We start from the raw sequence: 24,529 nt of genomic DNA on the forward strand, positions 1-24,529 counted from the left end.
CAGACCCATCAAAGCCCAAACTTCTCCTGGTAAGAAAAACCCAGTCCCAGGAACTAGGAGCCATGGTTGCTGGGAAAAGCAAATATCCTTATTTATTCATCATGAGCCTCTGGTAGAAAATAAAACACGGTCGATTTTTTAAAAAGTGTTAAGAGGAAATTCACATACAACATTAATAGTTTTAAAGTGTGAGATTCAGTGGCGCCTGGTCGATTCACAATCCTGTGGAGCCATTGTCTGAACTCTGTCCACAACATTTTCATCGCGCCCTGAAAAGATCCAGGACCCAGCAAAGAGCACCCCCCGTCCCCTCCTACTCCTCGCCCGCCAACCACCAGTCTGGGTTCATCCCTACAGATCCCCCTCTTCTGGATACTTCTTACAAGTGGAATTATGTGATCTGGGCCTTCCTGGCTCATTCCTTTACCTGATCACACTGGGTTTTGAGGTCCATCCACGAGGTGGCGTGTGTCAGTACTTCATTCTGTTTTACAGCTGAATAACATCCCGTGTAAGAGCGGACCGCACTGTGTCTGCCCATCCATCTGTTGATGGACATTGCGGTTCTTTCTACCTTTTGGCTGTTGTGAACAGTGTTGCTATGAATGCTTGTTTTTGTATGTTTTCAATTCCTTTGGGTCTATACCCAGGAGTGGAATTGGTGGGTCACAGGATAATTCTACGTTTACATTTTGGGGCAACTGCCGAACAGTTTACCACGGCAACTGCGCCATTTTACATTTCCACGCAAAGCGTGAGGGTTCCAATTTCTCCACACCCTCACATCACTGGTCATTTTCCTTTTTATTTTTGGATTTGGTGTGAAGGGTTGGCTCATTGTGGCTTTGATGTGTATGAGTATCCTTGATGGCTAGTGGGGCTGAGCATCTCTTCATGTGCTTATTGGCGATGTGTATTTTGAGAAACATCCACTTTGAAATTGAGTGTTATTTGTTGCGTCCTAAAGGTTCTTTATACATTCTGGACACTGGATACTTATCAGATATACAATCTGCAAATATCCCACACCGTCATTCTGTGGTTGCTTTTCCTCTCTCAATAGTGTTCTTTGATGCATAAAAGTTTAAAATTCAGATGAAGCCCAACTTATTTTTTCTTTTGTTTCTTATGCTTCTGGAGTCATATCTAAGAGTCCATTACTGAATCCAAGTCAAGAAACCTCTGTTTTCCCCTAAGAGCTTTATAGTTTAAGCTCTTTTATTTAGGTTCACAAAAACTAACTAAAAATGGAGTTAACTTTTTTGTATATGGTATGAGGTAAAGGTGACAGTTGATTTTCATTCAACTCTTTTTTAAAAACTCTTTTTGAAATATAGTTGATTTACAATTTTGTGTTAGTTTCAGGTATACAGAAAAGATTCATATATATAATCTTTGTGATTCATATATATTCATATATATATATATACTGAATCTTTAGAATTCGTATATATATATGTTACATTCTTTTCTATTATAGGTTACTACAAGATATTGAGTCAAGTTCCGTGTGCTATATACAGTAAGTGCTTGTTGGTTATCTGTTTTATATACAGTAGTGTATATATGTTAGTCTCAAACTCCTAATTTATCCCTCTCCCATCCTTTCCCCTTTGGTAACCATAAATTTGTTTTCTATGTCTGTGAGTCTATTTCTGCTTTGTAAAGAAGCTCATCTGTAGCATTTTTTTAGATTCCACATGTAAGTGAGATCATATAATATCTGTCCTTCTCTGACTTACTTCACTTAGTATGATCATCTCTAGGTCCATCCATGTTGCTGCAAATGGCACGATTTCGTTCTTTTCCTGTGGCTCTCCCAGCCCCAGCTCGGCCAAGGCTAGGACGTGCCCTTGGGATGCTGGTGGAAGGACCCTCTCCTCCACCCCCAGTGGCCGGCACCCAGGGATGGAGGCCGGAGAGGAGAGAGTGTCCAGGTTGTAGGTTGAGCCTGGGAGCCACTGCTCAGGAGGCTGCTCCCCACGCAGCCTGGTTCCCTCGCCCCCCTCGGCCGGGGTGGCGGTGGGGGTACCGGCACACAAAGCGTGAGCTGGGGGAGGGGGCGGAGAGAGGGCTGCCACCTCCTCTGCCCCTCTCTGAGCTGCTCAGCTGGGCTCTGTCGAATTTCTGAATGAGGCCCACTGGCCTGAGGTTCCGGCTCCCCAGATGGACCTCCCCAGAAGACACAGGAGACAACTTCACTGGAGCTCCTCTTTACCCCTGGATGCTGGGATTCTCTGGGACCAGAAGCTTCCCTCCAGAGAAAACAACTGGGCCCTGCGAGTGTCCAGGGCCTCTGGGCCCTTCAGCAGCCAGGCAGGTGAGACACCAGGTGTGGTGAGAAAAGCAGCCCCCGGGTGGAGAGATGGCCTAGGGGGGTGAGTGAGGGGAGAGAGAGGCAAGCAGGGGCCAACCACCCGCACCCAGGCTTGAGGGCCAGAGCGAGGGGCAGGGCTTGGCCTTGAGAGCAGGGGGAGCGGCCCACCGGGCCCCTCTGTGATCTGAGGTGTGGGCAAGACCTTGCCCCAAACTGTGGGGGCAACTGGCTTTAGGCATCCAGCCAACAAGCCTAGTTTCCATCGTGGGACTGACCTGGCTGGCGGCCCTGGGCAGATCTGGGCAAACAGGCAAGCTGCTGAGGCTCCTCCCACCCCGAATGGACAGACAGGATTGGCCCTGGGGAACGGGCTGGACCTAAGCCCTCAGCTCTGGCTCTGAGCCTGAGGTCAGCGCTGCCTTCAGCTTCTGCTGCGCTGACCTCAGCCTCCCATCCCCAGCCTCTGCCTCCAGGCACCAGGCTTGCAGGTCCTCCCAGGAGCCATGGATCCCAGAGGTGAGTGGGGAGGGCCAAGGGCTCCAGGAATGGGGCTGTGGGCACCTCTTGAGGGATCTGACCATCTGGCCAAGCATGCCCAGCGAGGTTAGAGCCGGTGGTCCTGAACCAGGAGGCGGGTGCAGAGAAGGCCTTGCACGTGTGGTGGGTGGTCTTGGGCAGGAATAGTGATGGCTCCCGGGGACGTAGAGCTTCCCTGGTGGCTCAGTCAGGTAAAGAATCCACCTGCCATGCAGGAGACCGGGGTTCAGTCCCTGGGTAGGAAAGATCCCCTGGAGAAGGGAATGGCTACCCACTCCAGTATTCTTGCCTGGGGAATTCCACGGACAGAGGAACCTGGACGTGCCAAGGGTGGTGGAGGGTGGAGGGCAGACCTTTGAGGGCAGCTGTCCTGATTTGACTGCCAGGTCTCCCCCAGGTAGAAGCACCCCCAACAGCCGCATCTCCGGAGCTCTCTCTTTCCTCCACTTGTCTGGGCCCCAGAGGAGGGAGCAGGTGGTCACTGAAGGACTTCCTTCTGCTGTGAAGACTGCCTGGTCAAAGCCCCTCCCGGGTCAAAGTCTCTCCCAGTGCCAGTATGGGAAGTCGGAACCCAGGGCAGCTGGGGAGTGGGGGGTTGGTGGGGGCGGGGACAGAGAAGGAAGCAGAGAGAGGGAGAGAGGGAGGGGAGGAGGAACTGGCCAAGGGGCAAAGAGGCTCAGTAGGTACAGGCTGCGTCCTGGATGGCAGAACCCAGCCCAGCCCTAACCGGATCCAAGGTCCACCGAGGTCACCCATGAGGCTGGGGGTCGAGAGGCAGAGGGGAACGGAGCAGAGCGGGCGGAGGAAGACCAAGGGGCGGCGCACCACGAGGGTGCTCCGTGCCTCCGGGGTGGGGGGTGGAGGCTCAGCCCGGCCCCTTTCGCCCCCGCTTGTGGCTTCCTGGCAACCACTCCTCTCCCTCGTGGGAACCGCCTGCTCTCACCCCACCCTCCCAAGCCCCGGGCCCGCCCAGCCCCTGTGACTGCCGATGCGAAACCCAGGCTCTGCGGGCAAGTGGACTGCTGGGCACCTGGGCTCCTCAGGACCCCCGCACGGGGGCATTCGTGTGCCCCCTTCACAGAGCCCAGCTCAGTGAGCGCCCGCAGTGCGAGGCGGGATGGCGGGGCGCTGGTGCGCGGCCGGAGCTCCAGCCCTCCGGTGAGGGGCGGGGGGCACCCTGCGGCCGGGGGCTGCTCCTTGGGGGGGACCAGGACACTAGGACCTGACTCTTCCGTGCGTGCGTCCCGGGCCGGCCCAGGCACTGTTCACCTCATCTGGGGCCAGTTGCAATGAACCTTCCGGAGCGGCAGTTCGAGGCATAAATGGGAAAACCGGCTCTGTGGGTCCCCTTCTCCCGGGTACCAACCAGGGCTGCGGTCAAACCCCAGCGCGAGTCTCCCCTTACTTGACCGGTGGAGAAAGGTAGGGAGGACCCGAGGGGCTCTGGGCTTTCCAAACACCTAGGAAGTCTCCCCTGCCCTCCCGGCCATCCGCCAACCCAGTGCAGCAGGAGGCGGCCCTGGTGGGAAGCTGGGAGGGTCGGAGAGGCGGCCAGCAGCAACCTGGATCCCTCGCTCTGTGCCCTCCTGGCTCCAGGGACGGGGAGGGGGGGACTGCCTGCCACCACCCGCGAGGAGGCGGCGGAGGCAGACGGGACTCACGCCGTCCTTCAGGGGGTCAGTGGCCGCAGGACCCAGTCCTCTGCCTGCTCACGGGAGCCCCTGGGGGCCTGGGGGGCGCACATCTCTCGGGAGACCAGGGTGCACGGCCGCCTCTTTTTTCTGACGCTTGACACAGAAGTTCTCTTTCACTGATGGAAGGAGGCAGACTGACTTGGCTCGGGCTGGGTCTCAGGGCAGGGCTCCCAGAAGAAATCCTTTTCCCAGACTGGGAAGGACACACTGGGTGTTCCCGGATCAAGTGGTTCAGGTTTGTACTGGTTCCCTAAAGCTGTGTGTCCTCAGAGTCTGCTCTTCATGACCAAAGCCCAGAGGCCCTTGTGAGGGTGGTGCGTGGGAGCCACGGGGACCAGGGCTCTTGGCCTTTTCCAGTCGACAGAAATTGACCAGAGGCCAGAGAAGTTCAGGCAGGGTTTTACTGGGGGCTCTGCGGTAGCAGAGGGGAGTGAGAAGTAACAGGTTCCCTTGCTTGCTCGCTTTCTGGGGGGTGGGGGTGGGCAAGCTTGTTCCTTATGTGGGGTGAGGGTAGGAGTGTGTCCAGGAGTGGGACTGCAGGGGTGGTTTGCCCACCCCTTAGGTGCTGTTGTGAGCAGGGGGCATACAGGCTACCCTGCTTTTGCTCCCAATGCCCTGCTTTTGTTCCTGGCTTTTCTGAGCTGATAACTAAAGGTTGGTTTGGGTTTTGGGTTTGTTTTTTTTTGTATCTTTTGTCCAGAATTTATCCCAACAGCACATGCATGGAGTTATTTTTAGTGCCATAGAGTTTCTTTGTTGCTGGAGGAGAGGTGTGTCCAGGTGCAAGGATTGCAGAAAAGGGTCCCAGGTCCCAGCCTGTCTCACTTCCCACTGAGAGACTCTACACCCTTATTCTTAAGGGGTAAGGGACCGACGGTCTCTTCTTCTGAAACTTCTTCTTGCTGGTCTTCCCGAAGACTCTAGGTTTCCCTAGAGGTGTAGAAATCCCTTGCTGACTGTTCCAAGGAAATGTAGGGACCTGAACCACCCTCCGCGGGAATGGGTTGAACTCCTTGAGCCATCATGAGCCTTATTTCAAACTTGGGAGCCTAGTAGACACAAACTTAATCAAAAGGTTAAACAAACAAGGACTAGAAAGAAGCATAGTCACGAAAGGGCCTCCATGGGGAAGGAAGCAGGTGAACTTTGAGAGAGCTCCCTTAACTTTTGACCAGACAGTGGATGACGTCACCCCTTTCCACTCATCTGTTGATGGTCATTTAGGTTGCTTCCATACCTTGGCTATATATGTGTGACTAGAATTTTCATCTTCACACCATTTTCATCTTCATACCTAGTCAAAGGAAACAGAGGTATCTATCCTTGACCAAATGCAATTCTTTGGTAAATGTTTCTGGACTGCATCCGAGGTACATAGTTTTCTTAGGTCAACACTTGGGAGCCCCTCAAAACCAGATTCTGGCCGCTGCAGCTTGAGACTTGGGCCTCTGAGACCCAGCAGTGTGGTGGCTGTGGGTGGGGGCTATTCAGGATGCTGTTGTTGTCGCACAGTTGTGTCCGACTCCTTGCAACCCCATGGACTGCAGCACGCCAGCGTGGGGCTTGCTAAACCCACAGCCTCCAGCCAAGATTTTATCAGCACATATGATACAACTTCCTTCAAACGTGCACATTCCCTGGAGTGTAGCATCCCTGCAGGGTCTCCCAGCCCTGACTGTTTCTGTTGCAGGTAACCCTGGTGTGAGCTCCTACAGCATTAGAATTTGGGTATTTAGGAGGCTGGGAATCCCCTTGGCAAGCTGGATTTGCGACCTTTGTCTCTCTCAGTCCTGTGTCTCGTCACCTGCCCCGCTGGTCAGTTCATGGCCATTGCACCTGCTTCCCTGGAGTGTACGAGTGGTCCTGGCTGTCTGGGGCCTGCTAATGAGCAAGGGCACCCAGGCAAGGTGCCCAGGGGCTACAGGGCAAGGCTCAGTGGGATTATGGCTCCAGGAGAGGTTACAAGCCACCTCCCCTGTGAGCATAAAGGAGGGAGAGGCTGTCCCCAGCCAGTGCCTGATTTTGGCCTCGACAGGGTGGCAGGCGCCAGGTGACCCAGGCTTCCTCTTCACAGATTTCTGGGGAAAGAGCACCAGGTCCTGGCTGTGTCTGATCCTGCTCTTTGCCATACTTCTGGGCTTCTACAGGTAAGGAGGATGGGAACAGCCCGGGGTCCTGTGGCAGGTGGGGATTTATGACCTACATGACCAGAGCAGCTGTGAATGACACGGTAACTCCCAGCCTGCCGATCTCGTTGGGGCACCGCTGAGATGCCGGCTCCCTGCCAGCACCGTGCCCTGCTCCCAGGCGATTCACAGATGTTACCATAACCAGAGGCGTGGGTTCAGCTGGGAGGGTAGCGCCAACACAGCTGTGGACGGGGAGGGCTTCAGAAGGCAGAGTCTATAGCTTTTTAGAAACACCAATTACATCAACATGTGGGGCCCACGGGGCTTCCTAGGTGGCACTAGTGGTAAAGAACCTGCCTCCCGATGCAGGAGACATAAGAGACGCAGTTTCGATCCCTGGGTTGGGAAGATGCCCTGGAGGAGGACATGGCAACCCACTCCAGTATTCTTGCCTGGAGAAGAGGAGCCTGGAGGGCTACAGTCCAGGGGGTCACAAAGAGTCGGACACGACTGAAGTGACTGAGCATGCATGCATGGGGCTCGCACACACGTTACATAGATTCATGGAGAACTGATGACACCTTTTCACTGCATCGTAATACTCCATTTTATGTTTAAAACAAACCTGGCAGCTGTAAAACTGTTACTCCCTTCAAAGAAGCTAGTCAATACTTTTTCAGTTCAGTTCAGTTCAGTCGCTCAGTCGTGTCCAACTCTTTGTGACCCCATGAATCGCAGCATGCCAGGCCTCCCTGTGCATCACCAACTCCCAGAGTTTATCCAAACCCATGTCCATAGAGTTGGTGATGCCATCCAACCATCTCATCCTCTATCGTCCCCTTTTCCTCCTGCCCCCAATCCTACCCAGCATTAGGGTCTTTTCCAATGAGTCAACCCTTCGCATGAGGTGGCCAAAGTATTGGAGTTTCAGCTTCAACATCAGTCCTTCCAATGAACACCCAGGACTGATCTCCTTTAGGATGGACTGGTTGGATCTCCTTGCAGTTCAAGGGACTCTCAAGAGTCTTCTCCAACACCACAGTTCAAAAGCATCAATTATGTGGCACTCAGCTTTCTTCACCATCCAACTCTCACATCCATACATGACCACTGGAAAAACCATAGCCTTGACTAGACGGACTTTTGTTGGCAAAGTAATGTCTCTGCTTTTAAATATGCTATCTAGGTTGGCCATAACCTTCCTTCCAAGGAGTAAGCATCTTTTAATTTCATGGCTGCAATCACCATCTGCAGTGATTTTGGAGCCCAAAAAAATAAAGTCTGACACTGTTTCCACTGTTGCCCCATCTATTTCCCAATCTTAGTTTTCTGAATGTTGAGCTTTAAGCCAACTTTTTCCCTCTCCTCTTTCACTTTCAAGAGGCTCTTTAGTTCTTCTTCACTTTCTGCCATAAGGGTGGTGTCATCTGCATATCTGAGGTTATTGATATTTCTCCCGGCAATCTTGATTCCAGCTTGTGTTTCTTCCAGCCCAGCGTTTCTCATGATGTACTCTGCATATAAGTTAAATAAGAAGGGTGACAATATACAGCCTTGACGTACTCCTTTTCCTATTTGGAACCAGTCTGTTGTTCCATGTCCAGTTCTAACTGTTGCTTCCTGACCTGCATACAGGTTTCTCAAGAGACAGGTCAGGTGGTCTGGTATTCCCATCTCTTTCAGAATTTTCCACAGTTTATTGTGACCCACATAGTCAAAGGCTTTGGCATAGTCAATAAAGCAGAAATAGATGTTTTTCTGGAACTCTCTTGCTTTTTCGATGATCCAGCGGATGTTGGCAATTTGACCTCTGGTGCCTCTGCCTTTTCTAAAACCAGCTTGAACATCTGGAAGTTCATGGTTCACATATTGCTGAAGCCTGGCTTGGAGAATTTTGAGCATTAATTTACTAGCGTGTGAGATGAGTGCAATTGTGCGGTAGTTTGAGCATTCTTTGGCATTGCCTTTCTTTGGGATTGGAATGAAAACTGACCTTTTCCAGTCCTGTGGCCACTGCTGAGTTTTCCACATTTGCTGGCATATAGAGTGCAGCACTTTCACAGCATCATCTTTGAGGATTTGAAATAGCTCATCTGGAATTCCATCACCTCCACTAGCTTTGTTCATAGTGATGCTTTCCAAGGCCCACTTGACTTCGCATTCCAGGATGTCTGGCTCTAGGTGAGTGATCACACCATCGTGATTATCTGGGTCGTGAAGATCTTTTTTGTACAGTTCTTCTGTGTATTCTTGCCACCTCTTCTTAATATCTTCTGCTTCTGTTAGGTGCATATCATTTCTGTCCTTTATCGAGCCTATCTTTGCATGAAATGTTCCCTTGGTATCTCTAATTTTCTTGAAGAGATCTCTGGTCTTTCCTATTCTGTTGTTTTCCTCTATTTCTTTGCATTGTTCGCTGAGGAAGGCTTTCTTATCTCTCCTTGCTATTCTTTGGAACTCTGCATTCAGATGACAATATCTTTCCTTTTCTCCTTTGCTTTTCACTTCTCTTCTTTTCCCAGCTATTTGTAAGGCCTCCTCAGACAGCCATTTTGCTTTTTTGCATTTCTTTTCCATGGGGATGGTCTTGATCCCTGTCTCCTGTACAATGTCATGAACCTGTGTCCATAGTTCATCAGGCACTCTGTCTATCAGATCTAGTCCCTTAAATCTATTTTTCAGTACTCCGGTTCTTATTCCATAAGAGGGTGAAATTACCCCTAAACTCAATTGTGCAATGGCTGCTGAATGTTTATTTACTATTTCAGAGTGCAGATGGCATATGTATTTAGTTGTTAGCTGTTAGAGCTATATACTTTGTCACTGATGACTTTTGCAAAGAAATGTGTTAGAAAGAGCCTCCACTTCCGGGTTATTTAGTCTGTGTGATGCTTTGAGGGAACGCTTGGTGGGTGTTCTTCTCGATTCTCTCTACAACCTGTAAGAAAATCACTGTTGTTGTTTAGTCATTGAGTCATGTCCAACGCGTTTGCAACCCCATGGACGGTAGCCCACCAGGCTCCCCAGGCCATGGGATTTCCCAGGCAAGAATACTGGAGTGGGTTGCCATTGCCTTGTCCAGGGGATCTTCCTGACCCAGGGATCAAACCTGGGTCTCCTGCATTGGCACGCGGATTCTTTACCACTGAACCACGAGGGAAGCCCAAGCCAGGCATTACAATTCCCATTTTATACTCCAGGAAAGGAGGCTCCAGAGGTTAAGGAATGAGACCAAGGTCATAAGGTAGGAAGTGGCAAGGCCAGGGTGCCAGCCCCTCCACCGGACTCCAAACCCAGGTTGCCAGGTCCCTCGGGGAAAGTGTCCTCTGGGATAAGCATCCAGTCTCAGGGCTGATGGCCTAGCCATTGCAGGCTTTGGAAAACGGAGCGCATGTGCCGTGGAACACGCCCACACATTCAGCTGCTTTGAGCCTGGCTGGCAGGACACTGGGCTGCCAGTGTGCATGGGACGGCTCCCCATTCTGAAGGATGTCAGGTCTGTTAGGAGGAGTAGACAGGTGCCAGGCAGTTACGGGTGACCGGCTGTCGCAAGAGTGGATACAGGGTTTCCTGGTGCTCCTGGGAGGGAGACCACCCCTCCTTGGTCTGCCAGCACTGGACTTACTGGGGCTTCCTGGAGTAAGTCTTGTCTGAGCAACAAAATGAGCTCATCACACACACATCTGGTGCAGGGTTGGGAAGGGTGTGACATTCCTTGGGTGGGGCTGTTGGCATGCACAGGGCCCCTCCTGAATTGCTGCAGCTCCCCCGGGCGCCCATCTCCGTCTCGGAGCCGCCTCTGTCGTGCTGTGGGTCTCGGGGCCGCGCTGGTTCCGCAGCGTGACTGGCAGGTGACCAAGTCTCCATCCGATCTTCCCCCAGCAGGAGCGCTCAGTTCTCTGCAAGCAGCCTGTCCCCATATCTGATTCTTGGAACAGATGCTGGATCTGCATAAAGATAGTCTTCCTTATAACACAAGGACCCCAGGGAGCCCAGAGAGCCATGTGGCACATGCTGGGTTGTGCCTTCAAGAGTCTGGAGACACCCGTGGCCTTGTGTTGCAGCTTCCCACTGTGACTCAGCTCTGAAACCACTCACCCCCTCTGGCCTCCCCCTATTACCATAAAGCACCTGGGTCTGGCAGCCTGTTGAGTCTGGGGTCTGACCTCGCTTCTTTTTTGTTGTTTTTGGCCAAACTGCACAGCACACAGGATCTTATTTCCCCAACAAAGGATTGAACCAAGCCCCTTTAGTGGAAGCTCCGAGCCCTAACCACTGGGCTGCCAGAGAAGTCCCTGACTGCTCTTCTTTATCCAATGCAGCCTTTTTGGATTCTTCATCCAGCAGCCACCTCTTCTACATTATTCAAGTTTGTGTTCAGTCGTGTCTGACTCTTTGGGGCCCCATGGACTGTAGCCTGCCCGGCTCCTCTGTCCATGGGATTTCCCAGGCAAGAGTACTGGAGTGGGTTGCCACTTCCTCCTCCAGGCGAGGGATCAAACCTGGGTCTTCTGTGTCTCCTGCATTGCAGGAGGATTCTTTGCCCACTGAATCATCAGAGAAGCTCATTTTGTGTTTAGATTTCATTTCATCTTCTCCCCACCCCCTCATTTTTGGCAGTTTTTATCTTGTCTTTTTTTTAAAAAAAAAACAAGAAAAAACAAACCTGATAAATATTGACATCCAAAAGAGTCATCTTGAACTGTGGTGTTGGAGAAGACTCTTGATAGTCCCTTGGACTGCAAGGAGATCCAACCAATCCATCCTAAAGGAGATCAGTCCTGGGTGTTCATTGGAAGGACTGATGCTGAAACTGAAACGCCAATACTTTAGCCACCTGATGTGAAGAGCTGACTCTTTGGAAAAGACCCTGATGCTGGAAAAGACTGAAGGCAGGAGGAGAAGGGGACGAGAGAGGATGAGATGGTTGGACGGCATCACCGACTCAATGGACATGAGTTTGAGTAAACTCCAGGAGTTGGTGATGGACAGGGAGGCCTGGCGTGCTGCATTCCATGGGGTCGCAAAGAGTCGGACACGACTGAGCAACTCAACTGATACTGACTGACTGAAAAGAGTCATCTGACTTCTGAAATAAGTTTTCTTCTAGAGCAGAGTTTTTAAAAAATTGGACTTTGCCTCAGAGATTCCCTTCATAATTTTTTTATAGATGCAGATTTTTTACATTTTTTGCTTGCATATAATTTAAAATCGAATCCTGGTTCGAATATGAACACTTTCCAGCAAGCTTCAAAGACTCCCAGGGATACGCCTAGTGCTCCGGTGGTTAAGGCTCCACATCTTCCAATGCAAGGGTGCAGGTTCAATCCTTGGTTAAGGAACTAAGATCCCCATGTGCCACGTGGTGCTCTATGTGGCAGAGTTGTTGTAAAACAGAAAGAAGGCTGTTTCTTAACTTTAGCGTGTACACAGAATCCTCAGGGAACCTGTTAAAAATGGAGATTGCTACACACACACACACACACACACACCTCCCAACTGCTCAGGCCTGGATTCAAGGAGTCTGGATTTGCCTCTAAAAACAATTCCTTGGATGATTGTGATGCTGGGGTTCCCTATCCACAGACAACAAGGCCATGAGCACTTACAAGCTATTCAGTTCAGTTCAGTCACTCGGTCACGTCCAGCTCTTTGCAACCCCATGGAATGCAGCACATCAGGCCTCCCTGTCCATCGCCAACTCCCAGAGCTTGCTCAAACTCAAGTCTATCGAGTCAGTGATGCCATCCAACCATCTCAGTCTCTGTCATCCCCTTCTCCTCCTGACTTCAATATTTCCCAGCATCAGGGTCTTTTCCAATAAGTCAGTTCTTCATATCAGGTGGCCAAAGTATTGGAGTTTCAGCTTCAGCATCAGTCCTTCCAATGAACATTCAGGACTGATTTCCTTTAGGATGGACTGGTTGGATCTCCTTGCAGTCCAAGGGACTCTCAAGAGTCTTCTCCAACACCACAGTTCAAAAGCATCATTTCTTCAGTGCTCAGCTTTCTTTATAGTCCAACTCTCACATCCACACAGGACTACTAGAAAAACCATAGCTTTGACTAGACGGACCTTTGTTGACAAAGTAATGTCTCTGCTTTTGAATATGCTGTCTAGGTTGGTCACAGCTTTTCTTCCAAGGAGCAAGCGTCTTTTAATTTCATGACTGCAGTCACCATCTTCAGTGATTTTGGAGTCCAAGAAAATAAAGCCTGTCACTGTTTCCACTGTTTCCCCATCCATTTGCCATGAAGTGATGATGGGGCCAGATGCCAAGATCTTCATTTTATGAATGTTGAGTTTTTTTTTTTTTTTTTTTTTTATCAATCAAGGGAGGGAAGTCGCTCAGTTGTGTCCGACTCTTTGCGACCCCGTGGACTCTAGCCTACCAGGCTCCTTCGTCCATGGGATTCTCCAGGCAAGAATACTGGAGTGGTTTGCCATTTCCTTCTCCATGAATGTTGAGTTTTAAGCCAGCTTTTTCACACTCCTCTTTCACTTCCATCAAGAGGCTCTTTAGTTCTTCTTCGCTTTCTGCCATAAGGGTGGTGTCATCTGCATATCTGAGGTTATTGATATTTCTCAAGTTATTAGTTAGGGTGATGACATGGGGTTAAAATAGGGTGGAATGGGGGAAGGGGGGAGTAGGGCACCGACTGGGGCGTCTGCCTGTGCACCCCATTCTCCCCTTCCACCCGCATGAGATGTCCCACTAGCTCCGCTCCGGCCCCGCATCTATTTTCTCAGGAGCCAGAGACCAGAAGGTCAGAATGCTGTCTGTGTTGAAGTCTCGGCCTCAAAACCACAGCCTGTCCGCTCTCCTCTATCTGGTGAGGACTCAACTCCACGCTCTTTTGTCCCCCCAGCAACGTGTTCAGCCTGATGCCCGGAAGACAGACCGAAGAGTCTCAAAGGTGATGGACGGGTCTTTGGAGTCAAGGTGGTTCCTTCTAGAAAGATCTAGAACAGAAGTAAACATTGAATATGCAGTGGATTGGAGGTCCTTGTAATGAAAGAGGCACTCAGTTCCCGGCTGATTCCGAGTTCCTCTGTCTACCATGCTTTCTCAAACCTAAAAAACTACAAAGACAGAATCCTGCTTTCCGTTGGAGAGGACCCCTTTACGGCTGCCGGCAGCTCCAGGCCCGGGTTTGGGGACGAGTAGTGACCAGTGTTTGTTCCATGTAAAGCCATCCCCAGCGGCCAGTCCGTGACAGGGAGCCCTCTAACCCCATTAGCACCCAGACGGGAAAAGGCTCACTTTTCCTCCCAGAGCTAATTCTTACGCGGTCGTCAATCTCTGGCTGACCGACAACAGATAAGGTGAGCGCTCCTGACCAGGGTCCTGCAGGAGCCCGCAGGGCAGGACCTCGAAGTCAAGTCCGGCCCAGCTCCCTCCTCTGTTCAGGCCCTGGGGCCCAGCAAATCCTTGTTGGGTAGAAGTGTGGATGAATGCATTGAGCTGACCGGGCTTTTCTGTCTCAGCAGCCCCGAGGCCCACCACCTGCAGGGCCAACGGGAGAGCCTGCCTTTGAGGTAATGACTTTCACCTCCTCCTTTTTATCCACAAAAATTGACATTCCTGAGCCTTGCCAGCAGCTGGAGACTTTGCTTGCTCTTCCGGACTGGGACGGGCCCCTCCGGCCCCTCCGCGCTTCCTCGGTGGGGAGGGGCAGGCGGAGAGGGGCGGGGCTGGTGGGGGCGGGGAGGGCGGGGCCGGCTGGGGGCGGGGCCGGTGGGGAGGGACTGGTGTGAGGGGGCCGGTGGGGGCGGGGCTGGTGGAAAGGGGCGGGGTTGCTGGAGAGGGACTGGGCTGGTGGGGGAGGGGCGGGGCTGGTGGGGAGGGGGCGGGGCTGGTGGGAAGAGGCGGGGCTGATGGAGAAGGCGAGGCTGGTGGGGGCGGGGAGGGCGGGGCCAGCTGGGGGCGGGGCCGGTGGGGAGGGACTGGTGTGAGGGGGCCGGTGGGGGCGGGGCTAGTGGAAAGGGGCGGGGTTGCTGGAGAGGGACTGGGCTGGTGGGGGAGGGGCGGGGCTGGTGGGGAGGGGGCGGGGCTGGTGGGAAGAGGCGGGGCTGATGGAGAAGGCGAGGCTGGTGGGGGCGGGGAGGGCGGGGCCGGCGGGGGTACTGGTGTGAGGGGCGGGGCTGGTGAGGAGGGGCGGGGCTGGTGAGGAGGAGTGAGGCTGATGGAGGGGGCGGGGCTGGTGGGGGCGGAGAGGGCGGGGCTGGTGGGGGCGGGGAGGGCGGGGCCGGCGGGGAGGGACTGGTGTGAGGGGGGCTGGTGAGGGCGGGGCTGGTGGAAAGGGGCGGGGTTGCTGGAGAGGGACTGGGCTGGTTGAAAGGGGCGGGGATGGCGGGGAGGGCCGGGCTGCGGCAAGTGGATGCACACCTAGCCTTTGCCTGGTGAGCCCCCTCCCTTCTTGAAGGGGCGCTTCGTTAGCAAGGCGATACTTTTTCCTGAAGTGACTGGGAGCCTGTCCCCTCTGCAGCCAGGATGAAAACAGTGTGGTTCTGCAGCGGATGCTGCTGGAGAAGAAGGAGTCCAGGTAGGGCGGCAGCTGGGCTCCCAGGGCTGAGGGGGCCGTTGCCAGAGCTTCCCTTCGGATCGCAGGGCTGACCTGGGCGTCCATGGCTCCTCCCCTCCGGAGCGGGGCTCTCCCCAGGCTGGTTTGTCACCATCGGGCGTGGCATCGCTTTCGGCAGGCTGGGCACCAGGCGCCGACACGGCCATCGTGTCCGGGGTGTCTTCGCCCTGCTTCCCGCCTCCGGTCCCCTCACCTGGCCACACGGCCGAGCTCTGCAGCCACGGGGAGCTCTCCTCAGTAGGGTCTGTGACGTGATGGCCCTCAGGAGCCCTGGCCGGGCGGCACAGCAGTGCTTCTCCCAGCGCCATCAGCTCTGAGCGCTCCGTTTCCCTCCCTCAGTGAAGGTGACGGCCACCTGGACACCTGCAGGATACCTGAGGTACCCAGGTACTGGAGACCGCGTCTTTGGGCCTCTTTCCAAGCAAGTCAGCTTGCTGTCTCCCCACTACACGGTCCCCCTCACACCCACTTCGAGCCTGATTGTGAGATTTATCAGGAGGGAAGGAGCAAGGGAAGCGGGGAGGAGGGTACCGAGGGGCAGAAGAGAATGGGAGCAGGGGGAGCGGGCGTCAGATGGTGGGGTCACAGGTGAGCCCCCCGTGACCTCGGCCTCTCGGCTGTCCCAGCTCAGTGGTCTTACCCAGGGTAGACTAGCTGCAGCTTCTGAGCCCTCAGCTCCATTGAAAACTGATTGAAAACTGAGAGGGTTGCCAGGGGGGGCATGGAGGGTGAAGAAGCCAGCAGGAGAGTGGAGGGGGGCAGTGAGGTGGCTCCAGGCGGGATGCAGCTGGTGGACGGGATGGGAGAGGCCACCCCTGTGCTTCCCACTCCTGAATAGAGCAGGACACGAAGACCTTCCTCATAACGAGTTAGACCACAAGGAGGACTTACGAAGCACAGGAAGGTCTCTAACCTCAGCCGAGCATGAGACGGGGAAGAGCCTCCTAGCCCGTCCTCGCATTTCCACCCCATCAGTTTATCTGTCAGTTTATCCCTGGGGAAGCCCCTGGCACCCCTGGGCTGGGGGAGGGGATGGGAGGTGGCTGGATGAAGGAAGATGGGAGGATGGAAGGAAGGAAGCCCCTGTGGCTGACTGCCGCCTCCTGGCAGAGCTGCCCACTGAACCAGGAAGAGGCCCCTGGCAGCTCTGGTGTTGGTGATGCGAGTGTATGCTCACACGCATGTCTTGTCCGCAGGTTGATTTACCCCAAGGCCCAGCTGCTCAAGCCCTCGTAAGTAGATGAGTTTCTGCTGTGGCTGCGGCCAGTGGGTTCCCTGCCACCACCTACCCTATGGTTGCCTTTCTTGCACCTCACTCCCTGGTTCCAGTCTTTCTTTTGCCCTTTTGCTTTCCTTTCTGTCTGTTCTATGAGAGGCTGGGCTAGTTTTCAGTGGGTTTGGTACCCATTGAAGGACCGATGGAAGGTGCTTCTAATTTGCGGTCACCAGGAGTTTTGCAAAGGGCCACACCAGGCATGGAACCTTCTCTTGTTTCTTCTCAGGGAAGGAAGTTGGGGTCTGGGCTGGGTTATCGCCGAGGCCTTTCCATGAGTGTCAGTGTCTGAGGGCGGATGGTTCCAACTTGCCTCCACATACAAGTGCCTGTCACCTAATCCAGGCCTCCTTGCCTGGGCCCACACCTCCTGCTTCCACTGCCCGAGAGTGCTGGCAGCCTGTCACGGAGGCACTAGAACCCCGAGCTCTGGGACAGGAAGTCGCCCAGAGACCACTTTGATCAGCCCCCGTTTTATGGGCAGGGAAACAGGCTCAGAGAAGTGAAGGAGGTTGCTTGAGGCCCCACGGCTGGAGAGAGATCGGAATGCAAGCCGAGTGGCCTCTGTCACATCCTGCCACGTCCCTGCCAGGGGACCTGGAGGTGCTCACTGTCATTTCTGAGACCCACATACACACCTCCTTGAATTTCCAGAGCCACCAGCCATGTGTGGCCATGAACACTAGAAACAGGACTGCTCTAGAATGAGCTGTGCTGTCCGTGCAGTGACTGAGGTGCCCAGTGGACTCCGAACACTTAGTACATGAAGAGTGTCCTAGGAGCTTGGGATTAACATAGATACACTACTGTATATAAAATAGATAAACAACAAGGACCCACTGAATAGCCCAGGGACTCTACTCAACATCTGGTAATATCCTATATGGGAAAAGAACTTGAAAAAGAATATATGTGTATAGATGTATAACTGAACCACTTTGCTGTACGCTTGAAACTAACACAGCATTGTCGATTAACTATACTTCAATAAATATATCAATTACATATGGAAATGATAATATTTTGGATATGTTGAGTTGAACAAAGTCCATCATATTAACAGTCATCTTACCTGGTTCCTTTTACTTTTCTGTGACACTTTTTAGTGACATACATTTCCATGGGTCGGCACACATCTGGAGGGGCAGGTTGGCATGAATTTTTTTGGTGGGCCCTGGCAGAGTGATGAACTAGTGAATGAACACTCATGAAGTAAGAGTTGGGGGGAGGGGAGAGGGGCCCGTGCCGGCTGGAGAATGGAGAAGGGGCCGAGATCACAGGATACGGAGAGCCCCTGCGAGGGGAGGGGGCTTGAGGCTCAGCTCTGTCTCTGAAAGAAACCCTCTTTCTGTCTACTCACAGCAAGCGTGTGGGTTACCCACACCAGGCGATTCTGACACTCCCCGCAGTTAGCACAGATGCCACAGGTGGACGGTCAGCCCCGCGGCCTGCCCCCACTCAGACCCTTGTGGCAAGTTCCAGGTTGTCATCTGTGCTTCTGGCCGACGGGCTATAAATCATTTCTCACCACCCGCTCCTTGGATTTGCTGGTTTGCTGGGATGCTCCCAGAACTCAAGAAGACAGTTTACTTACTAGATCCTTGGCTTGTTATACAGGATGCAGCTCAGGGACAGTCAGATGAGGAGGTAAATAGGGCAGGATGGGGAAGGGACGGGGCGCTCAAGCACCTCCCTCCCCGCACCTCCCTGTGTTCACCAGCCCGGAAGCACTCCGAACCCCACAGTGAAGGGATATTGATGGAGGCTTCATCTCGCTGGCGTGATTGATTGTTAACTCAACCTCCAGCCCCTCTGCCTTCCCAGGAGGAAGGGATGTGAGGCAGAAAGTTCTAAGTTCCAAGTTTCTAATCCTGGCTTTGTCTTTCTGGTGAGCAGCCCCCACCCTGAACTACCCGCAAGCCCACCCAGAGTCACCTCATCAGAACAAATGCCGCTCCTGCGATCCAGGACCTCCCAGGGGTCCTAGAAGCGTAGTGCCAGGTGACGGGAGGGCTGTGGCAGAGACTGAACGTCTATTTCTTGTTGTGGCAAAGTTCCCACGTGCTGAGAGAGGACTTAGTGCTTGCCCTCCCTCAAGACTGTGCTCTCCTGGAAACAGGGAGCCTCACAAAAGGATGTCTCAGGGCATCTAGCACACGGTCGGTACTCAGGAGATACTCTGAGTTAGGGCAGTGAAGGGATGGAAGTGCTGAGTCCTGGCTGCTGAGCTTATGGTGCCAAAAGCACTGGGTCGGGAGTCCGGGGTCCTGTCTGCTCCTAGCTCTGCAGCTCACGGACTGTGCAGCTTTGGACAAATCCTTCTCTGTGGCCCACATCCCTGTGACCTGCTCTCACCTGCTGTGACTCATCTCCCCAGGAGAGTGGACGTGCTGGTCATGACCCCCTGGTTTGCGCCCATCATCTGGGACGGGACCTTTGACTCTGCCATCTTGGATGCGCAATTCAGAGACACCACCATTGGGCTGACTGTGTTTGCCATCAAAAAGTAAGTGAAGGATGCTCACCCAGGGTGAGCCAGGGAGCTGGCCTGAGCTGCAGCACTCCTCTCTCTTTTCTGGGACAAGGTGCTCAGCTCACAGGGTGGGTGGGGGTGCTGAGGCACCAGTGACTTTGGGTACAGGTGAACGTGGGTATAGGTGACTTTAGGTATAGGGTTGGGTTGTGCAGGGGTCACTAGGCAGTCATATATATATATACACACACACATAGAGAGAGAGAATGTGCCGTGATAACACACAGTGACGTGTGTATGTTGAGCTAAGTCACTTCAGTTGTGTCTGACTCTTTCTGACCCTCTGGATGGTAGCCCGCCAGGCTTCTCTGTCCAGGGCATTCTCCAGGCAAGAACACTGGCATGGGTGCCATTCCCTCCTCCAGGGGATCTTCCCGACCCAGGGATCAAACCCCTGTCTCTTATTTCTCCTGCATTGGCAGGCAGGTTCTTTACCACTAGCGCCATCTGGGAACCCCTGCTCAAAACAGCGGTCCCACAGCTGAGAGTCATCACCCCAGAGGTCACTGTCAGCCTTTTAGAGACGGGCAGCTCAATTCACCACTTCCAGTACCAGCCACTGTGCCAGGGACTTAACCCCACCGCAGCCCAGACACTGGTGCTCCGTTACCCCAGTCTGTCACCCTGGGAGGCCAACTGTTTGCAGATATCTTCTCCCATCTTGTTGGTCACCTTTTCATTCTGTTGATCGTTTCTCACAGAAGATTTTCAGTTTGATGTAGCAGCGCTCATTTATTTTTTGTTACTTGTGGTTTAGGTGTCGTGTCCAATAAGTCACTGCAAAGATCAACGTGCAAGCGCTTCCCCACTGTTTTCTACTAAGTATCGTATGGTCTCGGCCTCATCTGTCAGTCTCCAACCCATTTCAAGCTAACCTTTCTGAGTCATGGGAGACAGGGCTGTTTCCACTCTTCTCTGTGCCAATATTCAATTTCTCCACGCGCTGCGACGAAGATCCAGCACGAGGCAGTGAATATCCTGCATGCTGCATCTAAGGCCTGGAGCAGATACACACATATTTAAAAAGAGAAGATTATGTGAATGTAAAAAAAAATGTCAGATGGCGATATGAGCTCTAAAAAATAACTAAGTTTGGGCAAGGGGATAGAGAGTAATCTGTTTTCATGTTTATTTGCTCCTTTTTATTTTTTTAATTTTTATCTATTTTTTACTTGAAGATTAATTGCTTTACAGAATTTTGTTGTTTTCTGTCAAACCTCAACATGAATCAGCCATAGGTGCACATCTATCGCCTCCCTTTTGAACCTCCCTCCCGTCTCCCTCCCCATCCCACCCCTCTAGGTTGATACAGAGCCCCTCTTTGAGTTTCCTGAGACACACAGCAAATTCCCGTTGGCTCTCTATTTCCCATATGGTAATGTAAGTTTCCATGTTACTCTCTCCATACATCTCACCCTCTCCTCCCCTCTCCCCATGTCCATAAGTCTATTTTCTATGTCTGTTTCTCCACTGCTGTCCTGTAAATAAATTCTTCAGTACCATTTTCTAGATTCTGTATATATGCGTTAGAACACGGTATTTATCTTTCTCTCTCTGACTTGCTTCACTCTGTATAATAGGCTCTAGGTTCCTCCACCTCATTAGAACTGACTCAAATGCGTTCCTTTTTGTGGCTGAGTAATATTCCATCGTTGCTCCTTTTTATTGAGCTGTAATCTGCATATGGTCAGATGGACATGTTCAAGTGCACGGCCTGCTTCAGTTTTACAGTCGGTTGCACTGGTGTAAATGCCAGCAGAATGAGCTCTGGGGCGTGTCCAGTCTGGGCTTTAGTCAGAGGATGGAATGCCCCTCTAGGGTGAGCACTGCAGGGGAAGGATTCCAGGCAGAAGGTGCAGAGGCCCGGAGGAGGATGGATGGCATGTGTCAGGAGCTGGCCTGCCCTACAGAGGATGGAGGAGAGGGAAGGAGACAAAGTCGGAGCAGGCCTGGTAGACCATTGCAGGATCTGGAATTGCCTTTTTTTTTTTTAAGACAAGAAGCCATTTATTTAATTTATTTTTTAAAAACCCAATGGTATTTTAAAAACTATTTATCGTTTGGCTGTGTCAGGTCCTGGTTGTGGCACGCAGGCTCCTTGCTTTGGTAGGCGGGCTCCAGAGCGCTCGGGCATAGCGGCATGTGGAATCTCAGCTCCCCAACGGGGGATCAAACCCGTGGGCCCTTCTCTGGAAGGAGGACTTCTAACCGCTGGACCACCAGGGAAGTCCCAGAAGCCGCTTATTTTATACCTAGTCGTTTGTAGCTCTTAGCCCCCTACCCCTGTTCTACCCTTCCCCTCACAGCTCTCCCCGCTGGTAAGCACTAGCTTGTTGTGTATATCTGTGAGTCTGTCTCTGTCGTGTTACATTCATTTGTTTGCTTTATTTATATTGAACACCACAGGGAATGTTGTTGTTGTTCAGTTGCTAAGTCTTGCCCGATTCTTTGTGACCCCATGAACTGCAGCACACCAGGCCTCCCTGTCCTTCACTGTCTCCTAGAGATTGCTCAAACTCATGTCCACTGAGTCAGTGATGCCCTTCTCCTCCTGCCTTCAATCTTTCCCAGCAGCAGGGTCTTTTCCAATGAGTCAGCTCTTCGTATCAGGTAGCCAAAGTATTGGAGCTTCAGCATCAGTCCTTCCAATGAATATTCAGAGTTGATTTCCTTTAGGATTGATTGGTTTGATCGCCTTGCTGTCCAAGGAACTCTCAAGAGTCTTCTCCAACACCACAATTCGAAAGCATCAGTTCTTCTTCGGTGCTGAGCCTTCTTTATGATCCAATTTTATAGCCAGTATTTTACAATACCTTTAAAAGGAGTATAATCTATATAAAGTTGGAATGACAATTTTGTACTCCTGAAACTAATATAATATGTAAATCAACTATACCTCAATTAAAAAAAAAAAAAGACAAGAAGCCATTGGATGCTCCTGAGCTGGGAGACATCCATCATTTGGATACTATCAATCATTTGAATTTTGCCAAACTTGTGGATTAATCAAATATCTTATGCTTCTGAATATTTGCTCAACACTAAGTAATCTGAACCCCTCCTCTTACTAGCCAGTCAGGGTCTGTTACTGCTATGTTTAACTGTGGAATGGCTGTAGTTTTGTTTCTGATTTTTGATTTTGGTAAAATGCACATGGGACTTCCCAGGTGACACAGTGGTAGAGAATCCACTTATCAACGCAGGAGCCTCAGGAGACTCGGGTTCAGTCCCTGGATCGGGAAGATCCCTTGGAGGAGGAAATGGCAACCCACTCCAGTATTCTCACCTGGAAAATTCCATGGACAGAGAAGCCTGGTGGGCTACAGTCCATGGGGTCACAAAGAGTCAAGACACAGCTGAGCAGACACAACGCACATAATATAAAATTTACCATCTTAACTATTTTTAAGTGTACACTTCAGTAGTGTTACATATTCAAGATGTGGTACGACCATCACCACTGACCCTCCTTAGAACGGTTCTCATCTTGCAAAACTAAACTTTCTGTGCCCATTAAACACTTGCTCCAGGTTCCCCATCCCCCAGTGTCTGGCAACCACCATTCTTTCTGTGTCTGAGACGTTGCCTATTCTAGGTACCTCATCTAAGTGGAACCATATAGCACTTGACTTTGTGTGGTTGGTTTATTTCACTTAGGTAACATCCTCAAGGTAAGGCTAAGGTTTCATAAACTGTTTTGCCCAAGTGGATTCTTCTGCCGCTGTTTGCTTCTGTTAACGCCCACCCTCTCTTTCCTGTTGGATTAGATACGTGGTCTTCCTGCGGCTCTTCCTGGAGACGGCGGAGAAGTACTTCATGGTGGGACACAAGGTCACCTACTACGTGTTCACCGACCGGCCGGCGGACGTGCCCCAGGTCGCCCTCCAGGATGGGAGGCAGGTGGTGGTCCTGCACGTCGGCAACTACAAACGTTGGCAGGACATCTCCATGCACCGGATGGAGATGATCAGCAATTTCTCCCGGCAGCGCTTCCTCCGCGAGGTGGACTACCTGGTGTGCCTGGACGTGGACATGAAGTTCAGCGACCACGTGGGCGTGGAGATTCTGGCGCCGCTCTTCGGGACCCTGCACCCTGGTTTCTACGCCGCTGAGCGCCAGTCCTTCACCTATGAGCGCCGGCCCTTGTCTCGAGCCTACATCCCGAGAGACGAGGGTGATTTTTACTACGCGGGCGGCTTTTTTGGGGGGTCGGTCCCTGAGGTTTACCGGCTCACCACGGCCTGCCACCAGGCCATGACGGCCGACCAGGCGCAGGGCATCGAGGCCGTGTGGCATGATGAGAGCCACCTGAACCGGTACCTGCTGTCGCACAAGCCCAGCAAGGTGCTGTCCCCCGAGTACCTGTGGGACGAGCGGATGCTGCAGAGGCCACCCTTACTCAGGAAGCTGCGCTACGTGGCTGTGCCCAAGAACCACGCGGAGATTCGGAACCGGTGAGAACGTGCTTGCCGAGCAAGTCCGTGGGTGTCAGGGCGCCCCGCATGTCAGGGGTTCCACCGTCTCGATAAGGGATTGGCCAAAGGTTTGAAGGCGCGGGTGAAGCCGTCGCCTGATTTCCTCCTCTGGAGGGAGCTCCACTCTGCAGACAAAGCCAGCCCTGCAGTCTTCATTCCCTCCTCATCCCACCTTCTCTTCAATGTGACTCCTCCTCCAAGCGCTTGACAAGGTCACCTTCCTAGGGCGCCTCCTTTGGGTCTCTCTTCCAGTGGTTGAAGGGAATTGCTCCTCCCGCTGACAAAACAACGACAACAGAAACGACCGTGTTTTCATAAAGCACTAAGGGTATTCCTTTGGCTGTGTCTGCCTTTCTGCCTCCCTTACCCATTGGTCTTGCCCATTATAATGTGAGATCCTGAGGGTGGAGGTCAAGACGTCTTCATCTTTCTATCCATCAGTACATACCTCAGTGCCTGATGCCCAGGGACTTTCAAAACTGTTCGTATTTAAATTTCAGCAAGGGACTTCCTTGGTACCCGTCCAGTGGTTAAGAGGCTGCCTGCTAATGCTGGGAACACAAGTTGCACCCCTGATGCAGAAGCTAAGACCCCACATGCTGTGGGGCCACGAGTGCTCAGCTGGCGCTCTAGAGCTAACAGGAGAGACCACCAAAGGAGTGGCCCCTACTTGCCGCAACTAGAGAAAGACCCAAAGACCACGTGCAGCAAGGAAGAGGCTTGTGTGCCACAACGAAGACCCAGTGCAATCAAAAATAAATCAATAAATTAAAAAAATAAAATTAATTAATTAAAAATTAAAAGTAAATGCATACATTTAAGGGACTCTTTGTTTTGTAGTTTCTTTTTCCCCCCCCCAAACTTTATTTAAATTTTTTATTTTGTCTTGGGGAATAGCAGATTAACAGTGTTGTAGTTTCAGGTGAAAAGGAAGGGACTCGGCGGTACATACATATGTATCTGTTCTCCCCCAGACCCTCCTCCC

The 24,529-nt window shown here is 52.2% G+C and overlaps 1 protein-coding gene across 2 annotated transcripts; it reads left to right on the plus strand.

Annotated features, from left to right (window-relative positions):
* Nucleotides 1-782: 782 nt before the first annotated feature.
* LOC145545761 (histo-blood group ABO system transferase 2-like) lies at nucleotides 783-24,326 on the plus strand. Of its 2 annotated transcripts, XM_081590581.1 has the most exons (18): nucleotides 783-967; nucleotides 1,481-1,522; nucleotides 1,752-2,320; nucleotides 2,778-2,833; nucleotides 3,252-4,012; nucleotides 4,113-4,276; nucleotides 4,652-4,783; nucleotides 6,623-6,695; nucleotides 13,548-13,595; nucleotides 14,167-14,217; nucleotides 15,168-15,224; nucleotides 15,603-15,650; nucleotides 16,460-16,495; nucleotides 18,914-19,042; nucleotides 22,837-22,945; nucleotides 23,057-23,523; nucleotides 23,797-23,872; nucleotides 24,045-24,326. In XM_081590581.1, the coding sequence occupies exons 9-17, from the start codon at nucleotides 13,564-13,566 to the stop codon at nucleotides 23,801-23,803; spliced, it is 936 nt and encodes a 311-aa protein (XP_081446707.1). In that variant the 5' UTR covers nucleotides 783-967; nucleotides 1,481-1,522; nucleotides 1,752-2,320; nucleotides 2,778-2,833; nucleotides 3,252-4,012; nucleotides 4,113-4,276; nucleotides 4,652-4,783; nucleotides 6,623-6,695; nucleotides 13,548-13,563; the 3' UTR covers nucleotides 23,804-23,872; nucleotides 24,045-24,326. The 2 variants fall into 2 exon arrangements, with proteins under 2 accessions (XP_081446707.1, XP_081446706.1); XM_081590580.1 differs by lacking the exons at nucleotides 783-967; nucleotides 1,481-1,522; nucleotides 1,752-2,320; ... (1 more) ...; nucleotides 4,113-4,276; nucleotides 4,652-4,783 and having other exon boundaries at nucleotides 2,663-2,833; nucleotides 22,837-23,523.
* Nucleotides 24,327-24,529: the final 203 nt, after the last annotated feature.

This window comes from Giraffa tippelskirchi, chromosome 4 (assembly GCF_054371585.1).
Source record: "Giraffa tippelskirchi isolate mGirTip1 chromosome 4, T2T-mGirTip1v1.2.pri, whole genome shotgun sequence".
NCBI classification, from domain to species: domain Eukaryota; kingdom Metazoa; phylum Chordata; class Mammalia; order Artiodactyla; family Giraffidae; genus Giraffa; species Giraffa tippelskirchi.